The sequence below is a fragment of the Dasypus novemcinctus genome, chromosome 10 (genome assembly GCF_030445035.2).
Source record: "Dasypus novemcinctus isolate mDasNov1 chromosome 10, mDasNov1.1.hap2, whole genome shotgun sequence".
Taxonomy (NCBI): domain Eukaryota; kingdom Metazoa; phylum Chordata; class Mammalia; order Cingulata; family Dasypodidae; genus Dasypus; species Dasypus novemcinctus.
Genome location: NC_080682.1, coordinates 98,147,364 through 98,166,108, shown reverse-complemented (window position 1 = coordinate 98,166,108; position 18,745 = coordinate 98,147,364). Strand labels below are relative to the sequence as shown.

At 36.0% G+C, this 18,745-nt stretch overlaps 1 protein-coding gene and 1 pseudogene across 1 annotated transcript; both read left to right on the top strand.

Moving 5' to 3' along the window:
* The first annotated feature begins 1,916 nt into the window (after positions 1 to 1,916).
* Positions 1,917 to 2,873, top strand: LOC101429886 (olfactory receptor 51I1-like). Its single transcript, XM_004471728.1, has one exon. It carries the CDS (start codon positions 1,917 to 1,919, stop codon positions 2,871 to 2,873), a length of 957 nt encoding a protein of 318 aa, XP_004471785.1.
* Positions 2,874 to 10,363: 7,490 nt separating this feature from the next.
* LOC101413895 (polycomb protein SUZ12 pseudogene) lies at positions 10,364 to 12,767 on the top strand (annotated as a pseudogene).
* Positions 12,768 to 18,745: the final 5,978 nt, after the last annotated feature.

The following is an 18,745-nucleotide window of genomic DNA, read 5'->3' as shown; positions in this document are numbered from 1 at the left end:
TTTTGAACCTGGGCAGTTTGATTTCTTATCCTGTGCTTTTTATAAATACAGTACTAACAGAAAATAAGCAGGCATTAAATAGATAATTGCTTCACCAACAATATTTCTGAAGAAAACAAAAGAAATGTTTGTAAGGGCTGGGAGAGATTAAATTAATCCTTATGCTTACAGTATATATTTAAAGTTCCTGCAGAGCATCTGGAAATAGGTATCTAGAAGTGAGTCAAATATGTAATATATATTTAGAAAAGGTATGTGGGTTGAGAATGTAAATTGGGGAGATTATTGAAGATTTGAGAGTGTTCAAAATGTTCAGAAATTATGGATTAGGAAAGAAGAGAACCAGCAGAGAAGTAAATTAGGGAGAAATTGGGAATGTATGATTTCTGTCCAAAGTAAGCTCTAAATTTGTAAGAGGAGAGAATATATATACGTGATTTAGGGAATTTTGAAATGGAGAGAAAAAAATGAAAAAGACATTGTTGACAAAAACGCCACTGAAGTTTAATTTACTTTTAATTTACTTTTAATATGATATGTGGATTAGGTGTATAAGAGTCAAGTGGGTGAATGTGTATTTCTGGTAAAGGGAGTCAAATTATTTCATGAACTAGAGGTACATTTCCTTTCTGAATGAGTTGAAGGAAAAGAATTTGAGAAGGTATCCCAAGAAAACATACATTTTGATGAACTTTGGGTTTAGTATTATTCAGAATCCATTCCTCATACCAAAAATATTTATTTTTAACAGATATATTGAAATATAATTCAGATAAAATGAAATTCACTGATTTTAAGAGAATAATTTTATGAGTTTTAAAAAATATATGAAAATTATCTGTTGTGTTACAGAACATTTTCATCTCCAAAAAGGTTATTCCTTCCCCTCTGTAGTCAATTTCTTTGATTGCTCTGACCCAGCCTCAGGCCCCAATGCCTAGAAACATCTGACCAGCTTTCTAACACTATGATTTTGTCTTTTAGGAGTTTCATATACCCTATGGGGTGGGGCAACAGAGCCAGCCTTGTCTCTCTAGTCACATCATGTATATGCAAGGAAGCCAAAAATACAGGTTTTCTTGATGATTTGTGTTTTAATTTTGCTTTTATTGTGCCTGACAAAATACAGTTATCCTATGGCTCCGCAATTATGTTATTTTAATAAAATAAATTAAAGTTAGGTTTCAAAAAAAAAAAAGAATTTCCTGTAAATGGAATCATACAGTGTATGGTCTTTTGTATTTGTTTTCTTTCACTTACATAAGTGAGTCATTCATGCTGTTGTATCTATCATTAATTTGTTCTTTTCATTTTAAATTGTACGGAAATGATGCAGTTTCCTTATCCACTCAAGAGTGGAGGTGTATTTGGTTTATTTCCAGATTTTTTGCTCATATAAAGCTACTATGAATAATTGTATACAAGTCTTTGTGTAGACTTTGTGTTTTCCTTTCTTAGGTAAATTCTTAATAGTAGGATTGCTGATTATATTTTAACTGTATAGGTGCATGTTTAACTTTGTAAGAAACTGACAACCTGGTTTCCAAAGGGGCTGTACCATTTTGCATACATTCCATCAACTATGCATGATAGTTCCAGTTCTCCCACACCCTCACTAACATATGATATTTTACTCACTTTAATTCCAGCCATTCTAATAGTATGTTATTGTAGTTTCATTTGCACTTTCCTAACAAATAATGATGTTAAATATCTTTTCATATGTTTAGTTAACATTCATATATCAAAAGAAACAATTCTGAAGCTCAATTTTGAGTTCTCCATGTCTTACGTTTATAACTCCATGTATAACCAATATTTTAACTTCAAATTTGACTTTTCAGCTTTCTTGACACACAATTTCTCAATTATAGGCCTGCCACATCCTGAAACTTTAGCCCTACCTACACCTCACCATGACAGGTTTTAATGACACTACTTCTAATTGGCCCATCTTCTCCTTCATTGGTATCCCTGGACTGGAGGCTGCACAGATATGGATCTCCATCCCCTTCTGTCTCCTGTACCTGCTGGCCCTTGTGGGTAATGTTGTTCTCCTTGTCCTAGTTAAAGAAGAACAGAATCTTCATGAACCCCAGTTCTATTTTCTGGCCATGCTTGCCTTCACTGACCTAGGCCTTTCATTGTCCACAATGCCTAGTGTTTTGGCTATCTTCTGGTTTGATATCCGTCACATTGGCCTGGATGCCTGCCTGACCCAAATGTTTTTCATCCACACCCTCTCCTCAGTAGAGTCAGGTGTCCTGGTGGCCATGGCATTTGACCGCTTGGTAGCTATCTGTGCTCCACTGAACTACACCAGAATCCTGACGCATTATACTGTTGCTTGCCTTAGTGGAGCTGCCCTCATACGAGGTGCCACTCTGATGGCCCCGCTGCCTTTTTTCCTTAGAATCTTTCCTTTCTGTGGGGCCAATATCCTCTCACATTCTTACTGCTACTATCCAGATATGCTGAACCTGGCCTGTGGGGATGTCACTTTCAGCAGTGTTTATGGATTGGTTTTCGTACTCTGCACATTTGCAGTGGATGTTGTCTTCATCCTCGCTTCTTACATGAAGATCTTGGGCACTGTTATGACACTGGGAAGCCAGGACAGGAACTGGAAATCGCTGCACACCTGTGCTTGTCACCTATGCACAGTGCTTGTGTTTTACATGCCCCTCATCAGCCTGGCAGTGCTGCACCGTTATTCCAGGGACACTTCCCCAATTTTGTATACGACTATGAGTAATGCTTACCTTCTGATGACTCCGCTGCTCAATCCTCTTGTCTACAGTCTCAAATCCAGGCAGATCCAGGCTGCCCTGCGTAAACGATTTTGGGTGCAACGTGTCATTGCTGGGGAATGAGATTGTCTGTGGATCAAAAGGAGCAACCAGTTAAAAATTGTTCAGAATGTACTATGTGTCAAGTAGTATGCTAGGCAACATGATTTCAAAAATGAGAAAAAGCTGAGGTCTTTCCCCCAGAAGCACATCAGCTAAGTAAAGAGGTGAAGGAAGGGGAGCAGAATACATAAATAAATGACCAATACCTGTGGACAAGAATGATAATTGTATTATAGTGATTAAGGTGAAATGGCAATAGGAACCCATGTTCCCTCTCTTTTTGTGTGAGTTGGATGAGAATCATGCTGCTCCAGCTGCATAGTTGAGGGGCCTGGCTCTGTATTATACAAGATCAATGAAAAGCCAATATTTCATCTGATTCTTGATTGCCCATGTGGCTAACCTGAGGTATTAAACACCCAAAACTGATGATAAATTTATGATTATATGTTTAATATTTCTATTTCTTGTAATTGGATGTTGATTAATGTAAAGAATGTTCTAGCTATTGACAAAATCTGAAAATAAATAATCTATAAGGGTCTGAGAAATGGTTATTTTTAGCCATCTTGTTATTTATTCAGAATTCATTTTCTATTTAGATATTTTTGTTTTCTCATTACCTACTGAGAATAGGTAGGGTCTTACCCTGATTTCTGAAATAAGGATGCATCTTCCTTCTCTAAACTTTACAAAGAAGAAAATGGAGTTATTTCATTCTCTTCTGGGGTTAACTCTTGTGAACTTACATTCATAAGCAATTGAAGAATCTGCTGCTGGGATTAGGGATAAAGGCAAATAGATTTAACTGCCCATTGAATAAATTAGCATGGGGTATCATTAGCAAGAATGCAAAGCTACTTTGTGAAAGTCTTAGTTTGATTCCTAAATGATACTCAGGTAATCAATCAAAAATATTTTTTAATTCTGACATATTTAGTAGGTATCAGACTCACACAGTAAATAGAGTATTGACATAGTTTACACTCTACTAATGACAATCATTTAACATTTTGGAAGAGTAAATGAGTGACATTCCTTAATGGAATATAATTAGTAAGAAAATGGGGCTTAGTTAGTATTGCCATATGATTGCAGAGTAGTGAAAGCCAGTGAAATCTGGGTTTGTTAGGAACAGCTTCTTGGAAGAGTATGAAAGGACCATGAGGAGAAAAAGTAAAAGCTTAAAATTTATCTAAATTCTCAATGCATTCATTTACCTCTGATCTCTTAGACACTGATGGTATTGAGGAGTTGAAATTTTAAATATGTGATCCTTTCCATTAGTGAGAGACCATTTGAGAAGTATAATGAACACCCTCATTCAAAAAAAATGTTTAACATCCTTTAAGGTCCAATTTAATCTTTACCTTTATAGTAAATTTTCCCATTCAGAAGCCTCTTAACTCTGACTTTTCTAATCATAAGTATACATAACTATGGGCCATGGTTCAGCAATTTAACTAATTTTTTAAAGAGCCAAAACTTTCCCAAAGGGGGAACTCCTCACTTTTCTGTGTGGTTTTGGTGGTACAAAGAATTTCAAAACTCTAATACATCTTTCTTTTAGACTTTAGCTATAGATACTGAAAAACTGGAATATTTATGTTGGAGCGAGTATGAAAGATTTTTGTTTCAAGGACTGTAACATTAGACAGACACTGAACTACTTGTGATCATCATTTACCCTGTCTATATGGAGGAAGCCCAACAATACTAAGAAAAAATGAATAAAAAACAAAAATTGAAGCAGATATGAGACATTGCTTCAGAGAGAAAAAGTTGTTACACTGCTGAGTCCTTAAGCTACAAGGTCTGATGGCCCTCCTTTGATCCTGTGACATATCTTAGTATCCCTCCCAGGCATGTACACCAATAAATTCCATATTTTACATAAGCCTTTTTGGTTTGCTTTCCTTTGTTTTTGAATGAAATTAAGGCAATTTAAAGGCATATTCTAACAAATATGAAGGTTTGAGCTATTTATTTAATTTTTCCCATGATATGGTCAATTTATTCTTGTCTTTGCTCCTTCACTAAATAGCAAGTCCATAAAGAATGGCATCTTTGTCTGATTCATCTGTCTACCCAATATTTGGCCCATGGTTAATTATCAAAACGATTGTGTAAAGATGGAAAACAAGGAGGGACAGAGGAAATATATGAGTAACAAAGAGCAAAGGGACAAATGTTAGAAGAGGTATACATGACTACTAAATCAATAAATTAAAGATTCATGCATAATGTCTAGATACCGTGATTAAAAATGGATGGAGTAAATGAATGTAGTGTCTGACTCTTTGTTGTGGTAATTAATTTCGTGTCATCATAAGTGTGCATAAATTATCTGATGTCTATTACCAATGTGCAAAGATAGAACGGCCAGACAAACATTACTATATAGAAAATATTTGCATGAAAATTTGGATTGAAATGAGAGGCTTTAAGATAAATTTCAATATAGTCAAACCTAGTATGAATCCTTTTGTCCATTTGCAAATACATGCAATTTAAGGAAATCTATATAGTGAAGAAACTCTATCTATGAACTAGAGAACAACTGTATTATTCTCTGATCACCTTATTTCTCATCATCTGAATGTTAGAAGAATTTATGCCATTATATTTATATTTAAATCCTGTTATGGTCTTTGACTTCCATTATAACTTTCACTTAATTTAATAATAGTTAATATTTCTTGACCATTTACTATATGCAAGGCCCTGTTGTAAACATATTTTATAAATTATTATACAAATGTAATTATAAATTGTATCATCCTTAGAAGTAGGTACCATTATTAACTCAATTTCACTTCTAAGAATACTGAAGCATAGAGAGTCTATGCCACTATTTTCCCTGAATGATGTAGCTGATAAGTTACAAAATCTTTATTTTAGTTTAAAAGGTATATTCTTATATTCAATTAAATGTAAAATCCAAATTGATGAACTCAAGTATACATTACATAGAGGAGCAAAGTTTAGGTGCACTGCTTTTTGTGATTTTGCTTTAATACCTCACTGAATTTTAAGTTTAGATGAAACTTAGATTAGGATGATTACAGAATGCAAATTGTAAACCATAAAAATAGTTAAATAAAAATTGGGAAAAATAAACCCTTTTTATTCCATTGAGAATATTTCTCCCTACAATATTTCTTACTTCCCAAAGATTATAAATATTTGCACAACAATATAAATATTTGATTTTAATCAGATTTGGGCCTTTATCTACATTGTATGTATATATATGCATGAGGAATTATTTTATAGAAAATATTTGCATGACTATTTGGATTAAATAGAAGGCTTTAAGGTAAATTAAATGAACTCTAGGAATGAAACACATAGAGTGAATATTTAGACAGTTTAAAAAATCTCTTTCCAAGCATAATATTTAAAATAGTATGTACACTCTTACCTCTAGAAAGATAGTAGGGAAAAGATGCACAAATGTAACAAAGGGAATACTTCATGCAGGAAATGAATGCCTATTTCTCCTTTTTTTTTTTTTTTTTTTTGGATCCTCTCGTAACTTTTAATCAGTTCCTCAAAGAGCCCTCTCTTTGCTATTTATCCCACCTTAAATGCAAACTGTCTACACAGCACACTTTTAATCTCGTATTTTTACAATGTGCACTAGTGTGTTTAGGACAGGTGTTAGGAAAGGAAAAAATATTTGACATGGTGATGTGCAAAAGAGGAGAGTAATACCAGCCTAGCCTGTGTGACAGTGCAAGGGCAATAGTAGGACATAGGAAATTAGAAAAGTTTAAACATGGGAGATAAAAGTGTTAAGTGCTTTAAGTAGTCTCTGTGTAGACACACAGCCTAAGACTGTCCTGAGATGAGAGCATAGGACAGAACAGAAAGACAGGGTCCATACCAAAGGAGCAGAGAACCAAGGCTAGTCCATAGATGAGGTCACATGAATAGACCCACATGCTAGCTGCACCACATCAGGGTGGGAACAGAAGGAGTGGAAGAGCACTGTCCTGTTTGAGCAGGATTAGCAAGAGGGTCATCAGCATCAGTGCCACTTCCTGGGCCAGAGCAAACAACTCCATTTGAGTAAGGGGGGAGTGGATTAGGACCACAGTGTAGCACAGTGTGTGGCAGATGGCCCTAAAGTAGTCAGAGGACATTACCAGCAGGATGTATGATCCAAGGAAGAGATGATAGGGATGAAAAACAGCCAAGAAGTCATGGAACTCTATCTTCCAGGTAGATGAGGAAGAAAGACATTAAGTACAGTGGGTAGTACGGATGCTAACATGCCTGTATTGGTGGTTGCCAACATGGGCAGGAATACATATTGGGGCTCATTTTGCGTGGGGTCCTTTCATTTTGTGTGAACAATGATGCTGTTTCTGAGGATGACAGTCACATACATGATGCCTAATGGGATCGATACCTAGACATGGGCCTGTTCCAGCCCTAAGGTGACTAAAAGAAGGAAGAAGGGCAGCTGGTAGTAGATTTTATTGAACATAGACATAATAGGAGAACCTAAAAAAGAGAACATGTTTAGGAACGCCAAGCAGTCAAGCTCATTCATCATTTTGTCAATTTAAAACACATAGTGAGAAACAAAAGGAAAGAGAAAGTAGGTTAACATACTTGCAATACAGTGCAAATAGAGTAGAAGCTACACCCTTCTGAACCATGGGCTGTGAAATATCCATACGCACTCTCTCTGGGCTGATGTGATGACTTAAAGGACCGCAGCTGAGGTTTGAGTAAGGGAAGCAAACAAATGCAAGGTATACGAAAACCACATTCACATTTGCTCTATCAGACACACAGTTTCATGTATACATGACCACAACTCTAATTCACCAATTAGACTGCTGGACACCAACCAGGTTTTACCTGAATTTTTTTGTGCCGAGAACATGTGGTACCAGAATGTTACCACGAGTGATGCCACAAATGTATGCTTATTTAAGTATAACAAATTGCCATAACAGGCATAGCATAATCTTAATTTATGACTTGTTTCATCCATGTGTTTTTGTTTATAAATAGCACTTTTTTTTATCTTTCACATAATGCATGTATTCTATCCTTAACATGTCCTACTCTTTGCCAAATTATCCACTATCTATATTTAACATAACTTGGGAATGTGGATGTCTCACAAGGTACTTGTTTGCTCTGTTTATCTATTCTTAACAAATGTCATATCTGCATGTATCTCACTAATTATTTGTTTATTCACTATCTATACTTAATGCATCTTGTGGGTTTTATATATCTCATTTATTTTTCTTGTATTCTGAAAAATAATTGAATATTTTAAAATGATACAGCAAATGTACCTTACTACTGCTGGGGATACCAAGTTTACTAAGATATGGTTTCTACTCACACATCTAGATATATGGCAATTTTTGGTGAAAGTTATAAACAAATACGAACACAAAATCAAATGACTATTGTGATGCAGTAATAAGATAGATCTATGAATAAAATGGGAATAAAATGAATGAATTGTAATTGTGTGTGTCAACAATAATCAGGAAAGGACATACTTGGATCAAATACCCACAAATGCTTTGCATCCTGAAGAGTAGACTACTTTTCTGGTCACAGAATGTGTCACATTTTTACACAACAGTGTGCTTTCATAAAAGTCTGGAAAGAAGTATGCCAGTAAAAAAATGACAGGACCTGCTCATGAATTTGCTGTGTAGGGTTACCTAACACCTACAGGTAACCCTTAAGAACGGTGTCCAGTAACTATTTATAACTCTGAAATAAGCATTTATCCCCTATTACTTTAGAAGTTAAGCAGAACAAAATTCACATTTAAGGAGTGAAATGATGGCAGCCCAGTAAGGAGAAGTCACTTGTTCAATTGTTGGTGGCTAAGAATTATTCTCAACTATATTTCCTAAATCAATGTATGTTCTTCATATTATATCCTACTTATTGATTAAAAAACAATAAAGGGGAGTAGATGTGGCTCAAGAAGTTGATTGTTGGCGGTGGACTTGGCCCAGTGGTTAGGGTATCTGTCTACCACATGGGAGGTCCGCGGTTCAAACCCCAGGCCTCCTTGACCCGTGTGCAGCTGGCCCATGCGCAGTGCTGATGCACACAAGGAGTGCCATGCCACACAGGGGTGTCCCCCGCGTAGGGGATCCCCACGCGCAAGGAGTGTGCCCCATAAGGAGAACTGCCCAGCGCGAAAGAAAGTGCAGCCTGCCCAGGAATGGCACCACACACACAGAGAGCTGACACAGCAAAATGATGCAACAAAAGGAAATGCAGATTCCCGTGCCACTGATGACAACAGAAGTGGACAAAGAAGGTGCAGCAAATGGACACAGAGAGCAGACAACCGGGGTGGGGGGAAGAGGAGAGAAGTAAATAAATAAATAAATAAATCTTTAAAATAATAATGGTAAAAAAAGAAGTTGATTGCCTGCTTCCTACATGGGAGGTCTTGGGTTCAGCACCAGTGCATCCTAAAAACTAACAAACAACAACAACAACAACAAAGCAAACAAACAGAAAAAAAGAACAAACTCAGGGGACCTATTTGGCTCAGTGGTTGAGCAATGGCTTCCACCTCTCAGGTCCCAGGTTCACTCCCTGGCCTGGTATATCAAAAAAAGACAAAATGAAAAAATAATCGGAGCAGAACATTTAAACAAACAAAATAAGACTGATGTGAACAAAACTGATAAAGGAGAAATAAACAGCAGCAACTGTTTGTGACCAAGAATTCTTTTATATATGGGCAAAAGAACAGACCAATACAAAGTTGAGAGAATCAGTTATCAAAAATTTATTGATCTCTTAAAATGCACCAAGTATTGTGGTAAGATCAGCAGGTGACACAGATGATAGATAATTTATGATCACAGCTCTTAAGTTTCCTGTAGATTATGTTATTTTTGGTGGAAGAAACATCAATTCAAAACCATGTACTAGGAAAGGCAGTTCATTTTATCATTACTATTAAATATAACCCTGTTAAGGACTCTCTTAGTTTTCCTGAACTGCTATGAAAAATATCAGGGAAGGAATTTATTGGCTCATAGATTAGAGGGTAGAAGGCTTGCTCCTTTCCCAGGTTAGAAGTGGTTTGGTTGACCAGCAATCTGCAGGTTGCTTAGATTTCCATTCACAAGGTGATATCCTATCCCTCCTCTTACCAGTTCTAAATTCTGACTTCCCATCCCTTCTCATGGCTTTCTCTCAACTCTGGCTTCCAGTTTCTTTCTCACTATAAGGCCTCCAGTAATCTGATTAAAGGTCATCCTCGTAGAGTTGGACCACTCCTTGACTTAAAAGAAGACTCACACGTGATGTTTTGTTTTTTTTCCCTCCCACCTTTCCTTCTCCTTCCTCCCTTCTTTTCTCTCTCCTCCTATCCCTCCTCCTTCCCACCTTTGTCCCCTGGAGCCTGCTGGGGCGAGAGGTGGGTATTGCAGGTGCTAACTCTCCAGGCTGCCCGGGAGGTAGCTGGCAGGTGGCAGGAGGAGGGAGGAACCACGATGGTTTCGGGTGGCAATTCCAGCATTGGCAGCAGATACTGTGACTCCTCCACCACGGCTACAGCGATGGGAGCCATGGTATTAACGGGTGAAGAAGCCTAACTGGAGCACATCCATGCCAACCACAAGCTCCTCCTCCAGGCCTTTGAGAAACCAACACAGACCTATAGATTCCTTGGAATTCAACATGTCATAGCACCAATATTTTTGCACAGAACTCATATGCCTTATCAAACTCCAAGACAAACATCAAATGGAAAACATTTAAAGATAATGTTATCAAAAGTAGAGGAAATGAAAGGAGAGCAAGATTCTCATAGCTTGTCAGATCACCTGCAGCTTATATTTAGTGGTTTCTTTCATAAAAATAAGTCATCACAAAACTCAGAAAATAGAACAAAATTCTGTTAACCTGGAAGTTCTGCTTGTAAAAATTTGCCAGACACACAGAAAATAAATAACTGAAGTATGTTAACTTGCCCAGTAAGGCAAGTTCCACAGGTAAAAAGCAGGTGCCTTTGAATCCTGACTTCAATCAAACAAAACATGCTGGTCCCTTGCAGGTTCATGTAATGAATTGTAACTTAGTAACAGCCACATGGTGAAGTCTTACTCCTTGCTATTTAAAGTGATTTGTCTGGGAAGGAGAGTTTAATGGATTGATTAATGGAGAAACCAATGAAAATAATGATGTCAGTTAAGAACTTACAGCTAGAAGTAAAGGAAATTGTGAGGCTGGAGAAAAGACATTTGTTTCACAAATGACAGAATTTGATAAAAAGAGGCACTTCCAGCTTTTAGATAGGGAATATGAAGTAGCCACACAGAAATGGAATAATGTCCAATGAGGAAGAAAAGAGCAACATGGGTAACTATTCTTGATGGGAAGAGGCTGCATCCATTTGAAACATTTTCTCAGGGAGTTCGATTGCAGTTTACTCTTTGCTGGACAGGAGAGACTGTTGTAGAATTTGAGAGAGGTTCAATTATTTGCGTATAGAGAGGTCAGGACTCAGGAATGATTTTGAGAAGGAAAAATGGTTTATTGATGGCTGGCCAGACTCGGGAGCTTTCTGTTTCAATCCAGGACTCAGGAGCTTTCTGTTTCAATCCCGAGCCCCGAACAAGACTTTTGAGTTTCTTTTATACTGAAGGAAAAGGTTAAATGGTCCCTTTGTTTCAGTTCTCAATAGGCTTGAGTTAGCATACATATCTTCCACCTCTTAGGTAAGCTTTTAGCATGGACTTCATACATTCTAGATAAGCTTTTAGCATATTTTGTTTGCATTTCCCCTGAATACTTTTATTCATAGCCCACATCAAGACCAGTGATAAATTTATAGCTCCTAATGCGAAGTTTCTTGCCATGAGAAATTCAGACAATCTCCATCAAGAAAGCAAGCCTGGTTCATTTAAACCTACTCAGACTATTGCTGTTAAAGAATCATTGGCTACAGATCTACAAAGAAGAAAAGAGATACTTCAAATTAAAACTGGAAAAAATTATGAATATTTTATCAATCCCTTTAAAAAAATGGTACAAGACAACAAACTGAAGTAAGAGATGACTTGCATTGCTGTTGGTGCACTCTGAACTGTCGTAAGGTTTATAGTTTATTCAGACATCTTAAACTCTGCCATAGCAGATTTATCTTCAATTACGTTTATCACACAAAAGGTGCTAAGATAGATACTTCTATCAATGAGTGTTATAATGGCCCCTTTGCAGGAAATCCTCAGGATATTCATTGCCAACCTGGATTTGCCTTTAGTCACCATGGACCAGTAAAGAGAACACCTATCATGCACATTTTTGTGTGCAGGCCAAAATGAACAAAAGCAAACATGTCTGAATTTCTTGAATCCAAAACTGAAGAAGTGGAAAAGCACGAACATATAGCAGTAGACACAATTGTCTATATTTTCATAGTGATACCTTCTTACATCTCCATCCTCAAGAAATGGAAGTAGTGAAGATGAAAAGATCCCAAAGGGCTAAGAGAGAAAACCAGCATACATAAATTGAAGAATTTTCTGTTACTGAAAGAAAGAAATGATGAAATTATGGAATCTCCATGTTTTGAAGCATGGGTTTACTGCTCACAATCAAATGAATCTTGCCTGTATGCTGTTTGTAGAAAAGTATGGACAGGAAATAATTAAGAAGAATTCATGGCAAAACTTCATGCTTCATTAAGTCAGCATGCATGACATCAATCTTATTAGCATAAGGTCAACAGATAAAGCTGTTATCAAGCTCTGTGAAATGCAACAAACAATAGAAAAGGGAGAATCTGCTTCCCCGGCAAATGAAGAAATCATCGATCAGAATGTGACAGCAAATGTATTTAGTGAAATTAACTCAGAAGAGAAAGATTTGAAAACAGATGGTGTAACAGTTTGATATTATTGATGAATGCCAAAAAGAAACATTGGACTATGTTTGTAAACTGATCTTTTCATCTGGGCATATTGGATTATATTGGTTTCATGGGTTTACTTGATTAAGTAATTATGTAAAACTCTTGTGCCAGTAGGACATAGAACCCCACTGTTCACTGGGTGGGGAATCACAGACAAAAGACATTGTAAAGGACAGAGTTAAGAGTTTTTGATGTTGGAGTTTTGATGTTTGAGTTTGATCCTGAAGCCTTAAGCTGGAGCCCCAGGAAGTAAGTTCACAGAGGAAAAAGAAGCAAGCCCCAGGAAGAGAGAAACCCAGGAAGCCTCAACCATTGCATATGTCTGCAGCCATCTTGTTCCAACACGTGAAAATAGACTTTGGTGAGGGAAGTAACTTATACTTTATGGCCTGGTACCTGCTAAGCTCCTAACCCAAATAAATACCCTTTATAAAAACCAACCAGCTCCTGGTATTTTGCATCAGCATCCCTTTGGCTGACTAATACAGATGGTGTCTCAGGGGTTTCATAACAGAGTAAAAGACAAAAAACTCTAAAAAGACCTGACCTCATGTTATGGACAAACACTGAAATTACATTTTAGGGAATTCAGCCTCTAGGAAGTGTTATATTTTTGTTTTTGTTTTAACTCATATGTACCAAACAGTCACTGTTAGATGAAATAAATGATTTCAGCGTGGATATTTTTCTCAGGGTTCTTCTTTACTTCATTTTGCAAGCATTACATATATAAGTTTTATTTAATATCATTAAAACATTTCTTGAGGTTGAGCATGAAAAGCAGTACTTCAAAGAAATTTTTTTTTCCTCTAAAAATGGACTTAGGAAATATATTGAATTGATAATTTAGAAATTTTTTCATATATTTAAATTATAATGTTTCTTGCATTTGTGACTAGCTGTTTCTCTATTTTGTAATTGTGAGACATTTTCTTGGGGAGGGAAAATTGGAATGTGATTCTCTTTATTAAAAATTGAAGATTTTTGTGAAATTATGTTTGCGTTACTATTTGTGAGCCAATTTTCATCCTTAAGTTTGAAATCATTTATCAGTTTGGAACGAAACATTACAATGTAAGATATTTTTCATTAAGATCATTTTACAATTTAAAAATAGCACTTGTCTTATGCAGTTTGAGAAGATGATAATTATTCACATTATTAACAGTGAAATGACATGTTCATTTATGAAGTTACTTAACACTTGTTTTTTATGGATAATTTTAGTGCGTTACTCATCCAGTATATTTTAAATTTGGACATTTTGTGGTTACTGGTTCTTTTCATATTTAACACATGGAAAATTCAGTGGAGCTGTTCACATCTTTTCATTATGAATGTATATTCAAATGAAGAATGAGTCTGAGATTTTTAAGATGACACTTTAAGGAGGGGAAATGTTTTATAAATATGAAGTATGAAATGGTATACTTTTTTTATACTTGTTGCTTTGTAAGGATGTCTTTGTAATGTATTTCATGATTAGAATTTCCAGTTAGGTAAGCTGACTTGAATCATTGTGAGTCATTTTTCCCTGTGTTATATGTACTCTATGCACATATTTACAGTTGGATTTTCTCCAACAGAAACTGGTTTCAGTACTGGCACATTAACCAGCACCAATAAGTTTGTATTCCAACTGCACGCATAGTGCTTGAGTAACATCACTGTAATTTTGTATTATCCTTAAAGACACTGCATATTCATATTTTGTATTTGTAAAGGATCAATATTGCTGTAAATACAGGTATTTTTAATTTTTAATTTCATTCCACCACCTTAAATGCAGTTTCTCATTTTGTTTAAGAAAGGATATATAAGCTTTCTAAGGCCTCTTCAGAAATTTATAAAATGTAAACACTGATATGTCTTTAAGATGTGTTTAACTGTGAGACTACTTAACTAATAATGTGGATGTGATTTGTCATCTAGTATTAAGCTCTTAGTCATTGGATTTTGTGTTAAAATATTGGAAAGAGGGAAACTGCAGCTTTCATTACAGGCTCCTTGATTGGTAAGCTCTCTAAATGAGTTACAGTAAACTCTGATTATGTCTCTGGATAATGGGTCTCAAGCATTTCTCTCTGGCTTTACTTTGTTAGCACTGTGCACATATGTTTAAAAAAAAGGGAAAAAGCAGATTATTTTAGGGGAGTTGTAGATGTAGAATTATTGCTTATGTCATTTCTTAAGCAGTTATGTTCGTATTGCTTAAAAGAAGGTTAGCATTGTTTGCACAAAATGTTGGTGATACCCTCCCCAAATAGTAATGACATTACTTCTCTTATGTTAAACTTTTATTTCATCTTATATTAAAAGCTGAAAAAGTCCCTTTGTTTCTATTTATTTAAAAAAATTATTTTGTATATGTACCCTTGATAAGAGACTTTGAAAAAATCATGTAAGATGATAAATGCATTTGAGTGGTATAGTGGATATAAAAACAAATTAATTTTAAAAGAAATTTTGGTTTTAAATTAAATGTTCATTTGAAATTTTTTAAAAAATCTTCAAGAGATCATATTTACAAATGGGTTACCCCCATAGGAATGTGAATTTAGATTAAGAACATATCCAAATTTTCTCTTTTATCCTAAAATAAAGGAAAAATAAACCAAAATAAAGCATTACCCAACATCATCAAGGCTCAGAAGAACTAAACAAATTCCTGAGAACATTGGGCTCTGATTCAGCTGCTATTAGAACCTAATTTTTCTGTTCCTACCACTGTGCTTTTTATGATAGACCTTTTATAAATTATATGGACACATGACAGATATATAGTAAAAGTACAGTATTGAGAATTTAGGCTTATCAGAATAATCCAAGGGGGAAATGGAATGTGAGCTAGAAATTGGGGGATGAATAAACTTTAACGTGAAATGGAGAAAACAGGGATAATTCCAGGCTAATTGAATCCTCAGACTAATGGTATGGAATTCAGAATGGTTAGGATATTCTCCTCGATGGAACGCAGATTTGTAAAAGGGAACAAAGGCAAAATAAGATGAAATAGGTAGGATGGAGACCTAATTGGAGACTATATATTGATGGACAGAAGTTTAGAAATGAGGTATTGTAGAGTCAAAGGAGAAAAGAAGATGTGGTTTAATGAAAATTCTAACAAGCATTATTCTGCAAATTCACAAGCATGAAAAGGAGCTTGAATTCTTCCAGACAAACTACTTGGCAGCTCTTGTAGTGAGATGTCAAGTGATGAGAACGTAAACAAGAGTGTTTGATATAGTCAGGAGAGACAGAGGTAAGAACACTTTTAAGGCAGAGGAAGAAATTTAATTAACTTGATATACAGGATGAAGTCACACTTCCTCTCATTTTACACCAAGATTTTGAGGCCTGGTTTCTTGGCTTAGAGAGTAACATGAAAGGATAGGTCAGAGAGTTAACAGGAGTCAGGTTTTTGAAGGGAGAGGTAGGGAAATATGTGTTTTTTTAAAAATATTTTAATTTGCTATCATTATATTTAATGGTCTTGCCAGAACTATCCACAATTTTGCATTGCTGCCTCAGCATCCAAATTACTTTGGCTGAGCCATGTGTCTCAACACTTATCTTTGGCCTCATTAATAAGCAAATTTCAGCGTGGGGCATAAACTCACCAAGAACCCAAACCTGCATCTGCTTCCACCACCCACATACCTCACTCCAAACTCACAGCAGGTTCCAGATGATAAGCTAACCATCCCCACTACCTAGGGACCTCTAGTCCCTTCACCTGTTTACATGCATTTGCTTTACACTACCCAAAACTTCACCATTGTGGGAAATCTACTAACATACAGCCCCGGGCCACAATAAAAGCACTAGCTTGTAGTTCCCTGTCCCTCTGCCTGTGTGCTCCACACCTGCTGGCTGAGCCACCAGAGAGGATCCTGCTTCCTGTCAAACCTTCACAGCATCCCTCTCTCACTGGGGCTTGTGAGTAACAAACCATCTTTTCTTATGGCTTTGGTTTCCCATTTTGTCACACCTGACTTTCATTCAGACTCAAATTTAAAATCCAACTTTAGTTTGAAACAGTTATATAGATAAAGGCCCTGGATTGGACAAAGAGGTAAAATTCAATTTTAGTGAAGGGGCATCACTCAAACGGAGCTGACAGTTCTAATTCAGAATACATGATGCCTATAACAGAAAGCACAAGCCAGGTCTGTAGTGCTAATTAATGTTGCCTGGTAGACGTCCATCATAAGGCAAGTGTAAGAGTGGAAGGAGGAAGGAAGCAGAAAAGACATAGTTAGAAAATAAGAAGATGAAAAAAAGAATTGGATTTTGGACTTTCCAAGTAACCAAGAAGTGAAAAGGTTTCAACAGAGCCAGTAGAAGTAAATATATATTCTATACTGTATTTCCCCAAGTTGTGCTTGGTGATTAGAAAGTCTGTTTGTTAAAAAGTAGTTTTAGAAGAATAGCATACCAGAGAGCAAGACTATAGAGAAGTGCATCTAGGAGTGAATGGTTAGTAGCAAACCAATAGGAGAAAATACAAATTATAAACTATATTACAACAAAAACAGTAATAGATTTTTTTACAAGATAACAGAGAAAGAGAAATAGGGTTTGAGAACTTAAGTTCTGGGGTGAGAGAGACATCTGAACTCTGTTCTTTTTTGTTCTGTTTTGGTTTTTGTTCTGTTTTGGTTTTTCCATGTACTGGTTTTGTGGTCTTGAATCAGCTGCTTAATTCTTCATTCCTCAATATCTTCTTCCATAAAATGGATAGAGCAACTGGACTCTATCACACTCCCATTAGGCAAAGACTTAAAACTAAAAACAAGTGAATTTAAGTCTGAACTATTGGAAATAGGGAAGTGAAAGAAAAGAGTAGGACTTAAGAAGAAAGAGGGTAATGGAGAAAAGAGGGAACACCTAACTTGCAAAGTCCTAATTCTGGAAAGTCCTTATATTGTGGAATAGAAGAAAGTTAAAGTTAAAGAAAGAATAAAGTTACAAACCAGTGTGTTTTGTCACTCTGAATAACACAGATACATGGATCTGCTTGGTCTTCTAGCATATATCTGTGTTCTCCAGCAAATACACAGGTATCACATATTTTCTCTGGGTGGGGGTGTGTGGTGCTGACAAAATAGGATGTACTCAGCTATAGAATCCTATTTTCCCAAGTCAGTGTAGAGCTGTCAAGTAGTGGTCCCTTTGGATTACTCCTTGGGGGAAAAGAGGTCTTTACTAGTTGTTAAAAGAGTAAAATACTCGAAGAATTAGACATGAGCAGAAATAAAACTAAATTACCTGGTAACTCTCATCCTAATATGGTATTTTCAAGTATCTCTACAAACCACGGCATGTGAGATTCTGCTAAGCTTTGAAAGAGAGGGTAAAGAACACTATTATATTATTAATGTTCTGTGATAGATTTTAAATTTTGATAATTAAATAAAATAAATTAAATCAGTCCCTCCCATGTTAAGGAATTAAAAATATTATCTATAAGAAACATAAAAGTGTATGATAAAATGGAAGATGGAGAACGAATGGAGTTGGAAATGTTAAAAAAAAAAAGGGAAGAATATCAATTTGTGAGTTGCATGCAGGATACAGGAATGAATAAAATGTAAAGACTAAAATCAATCAAGAATAAAGGGAGAATATGAGTAAGTAAGCAATCTTAATGAGTTGGTTACTTTAAATTCAGCCACTGAAAGAACATTTTAACATCCAGCTTTAACCAACCTATTGTTGTAGAATTTGAGAGAAGTTCAATTATTTGAGTATAAAGAGGCCAGGACTCAGGAATGATTTTGAGAAGGAAAAATGTTTTATTGACGGCCGGCCGGACTCGGGAACTTCTGTTTGAATCCCGAACCCCGAACAAGATTTTCAAACGTCTTTTATACAGAGAGGAAAGGCCAAATGGTCCCTTTGTTTCAGTTCCCAATAGGCTTCAATTAGCATATATCTCTTCCACATCTTAGGTAAG

What these genes read in the sequence shown, in the direction of transcription:
- LOC101429886 (XM_004471728.1), top strand. Translation starts at nt 1,917, where the DNA reads ATGACAGGTTTTAATGACACTACTTCTAATTGGCCCATCTTCTCCTTC.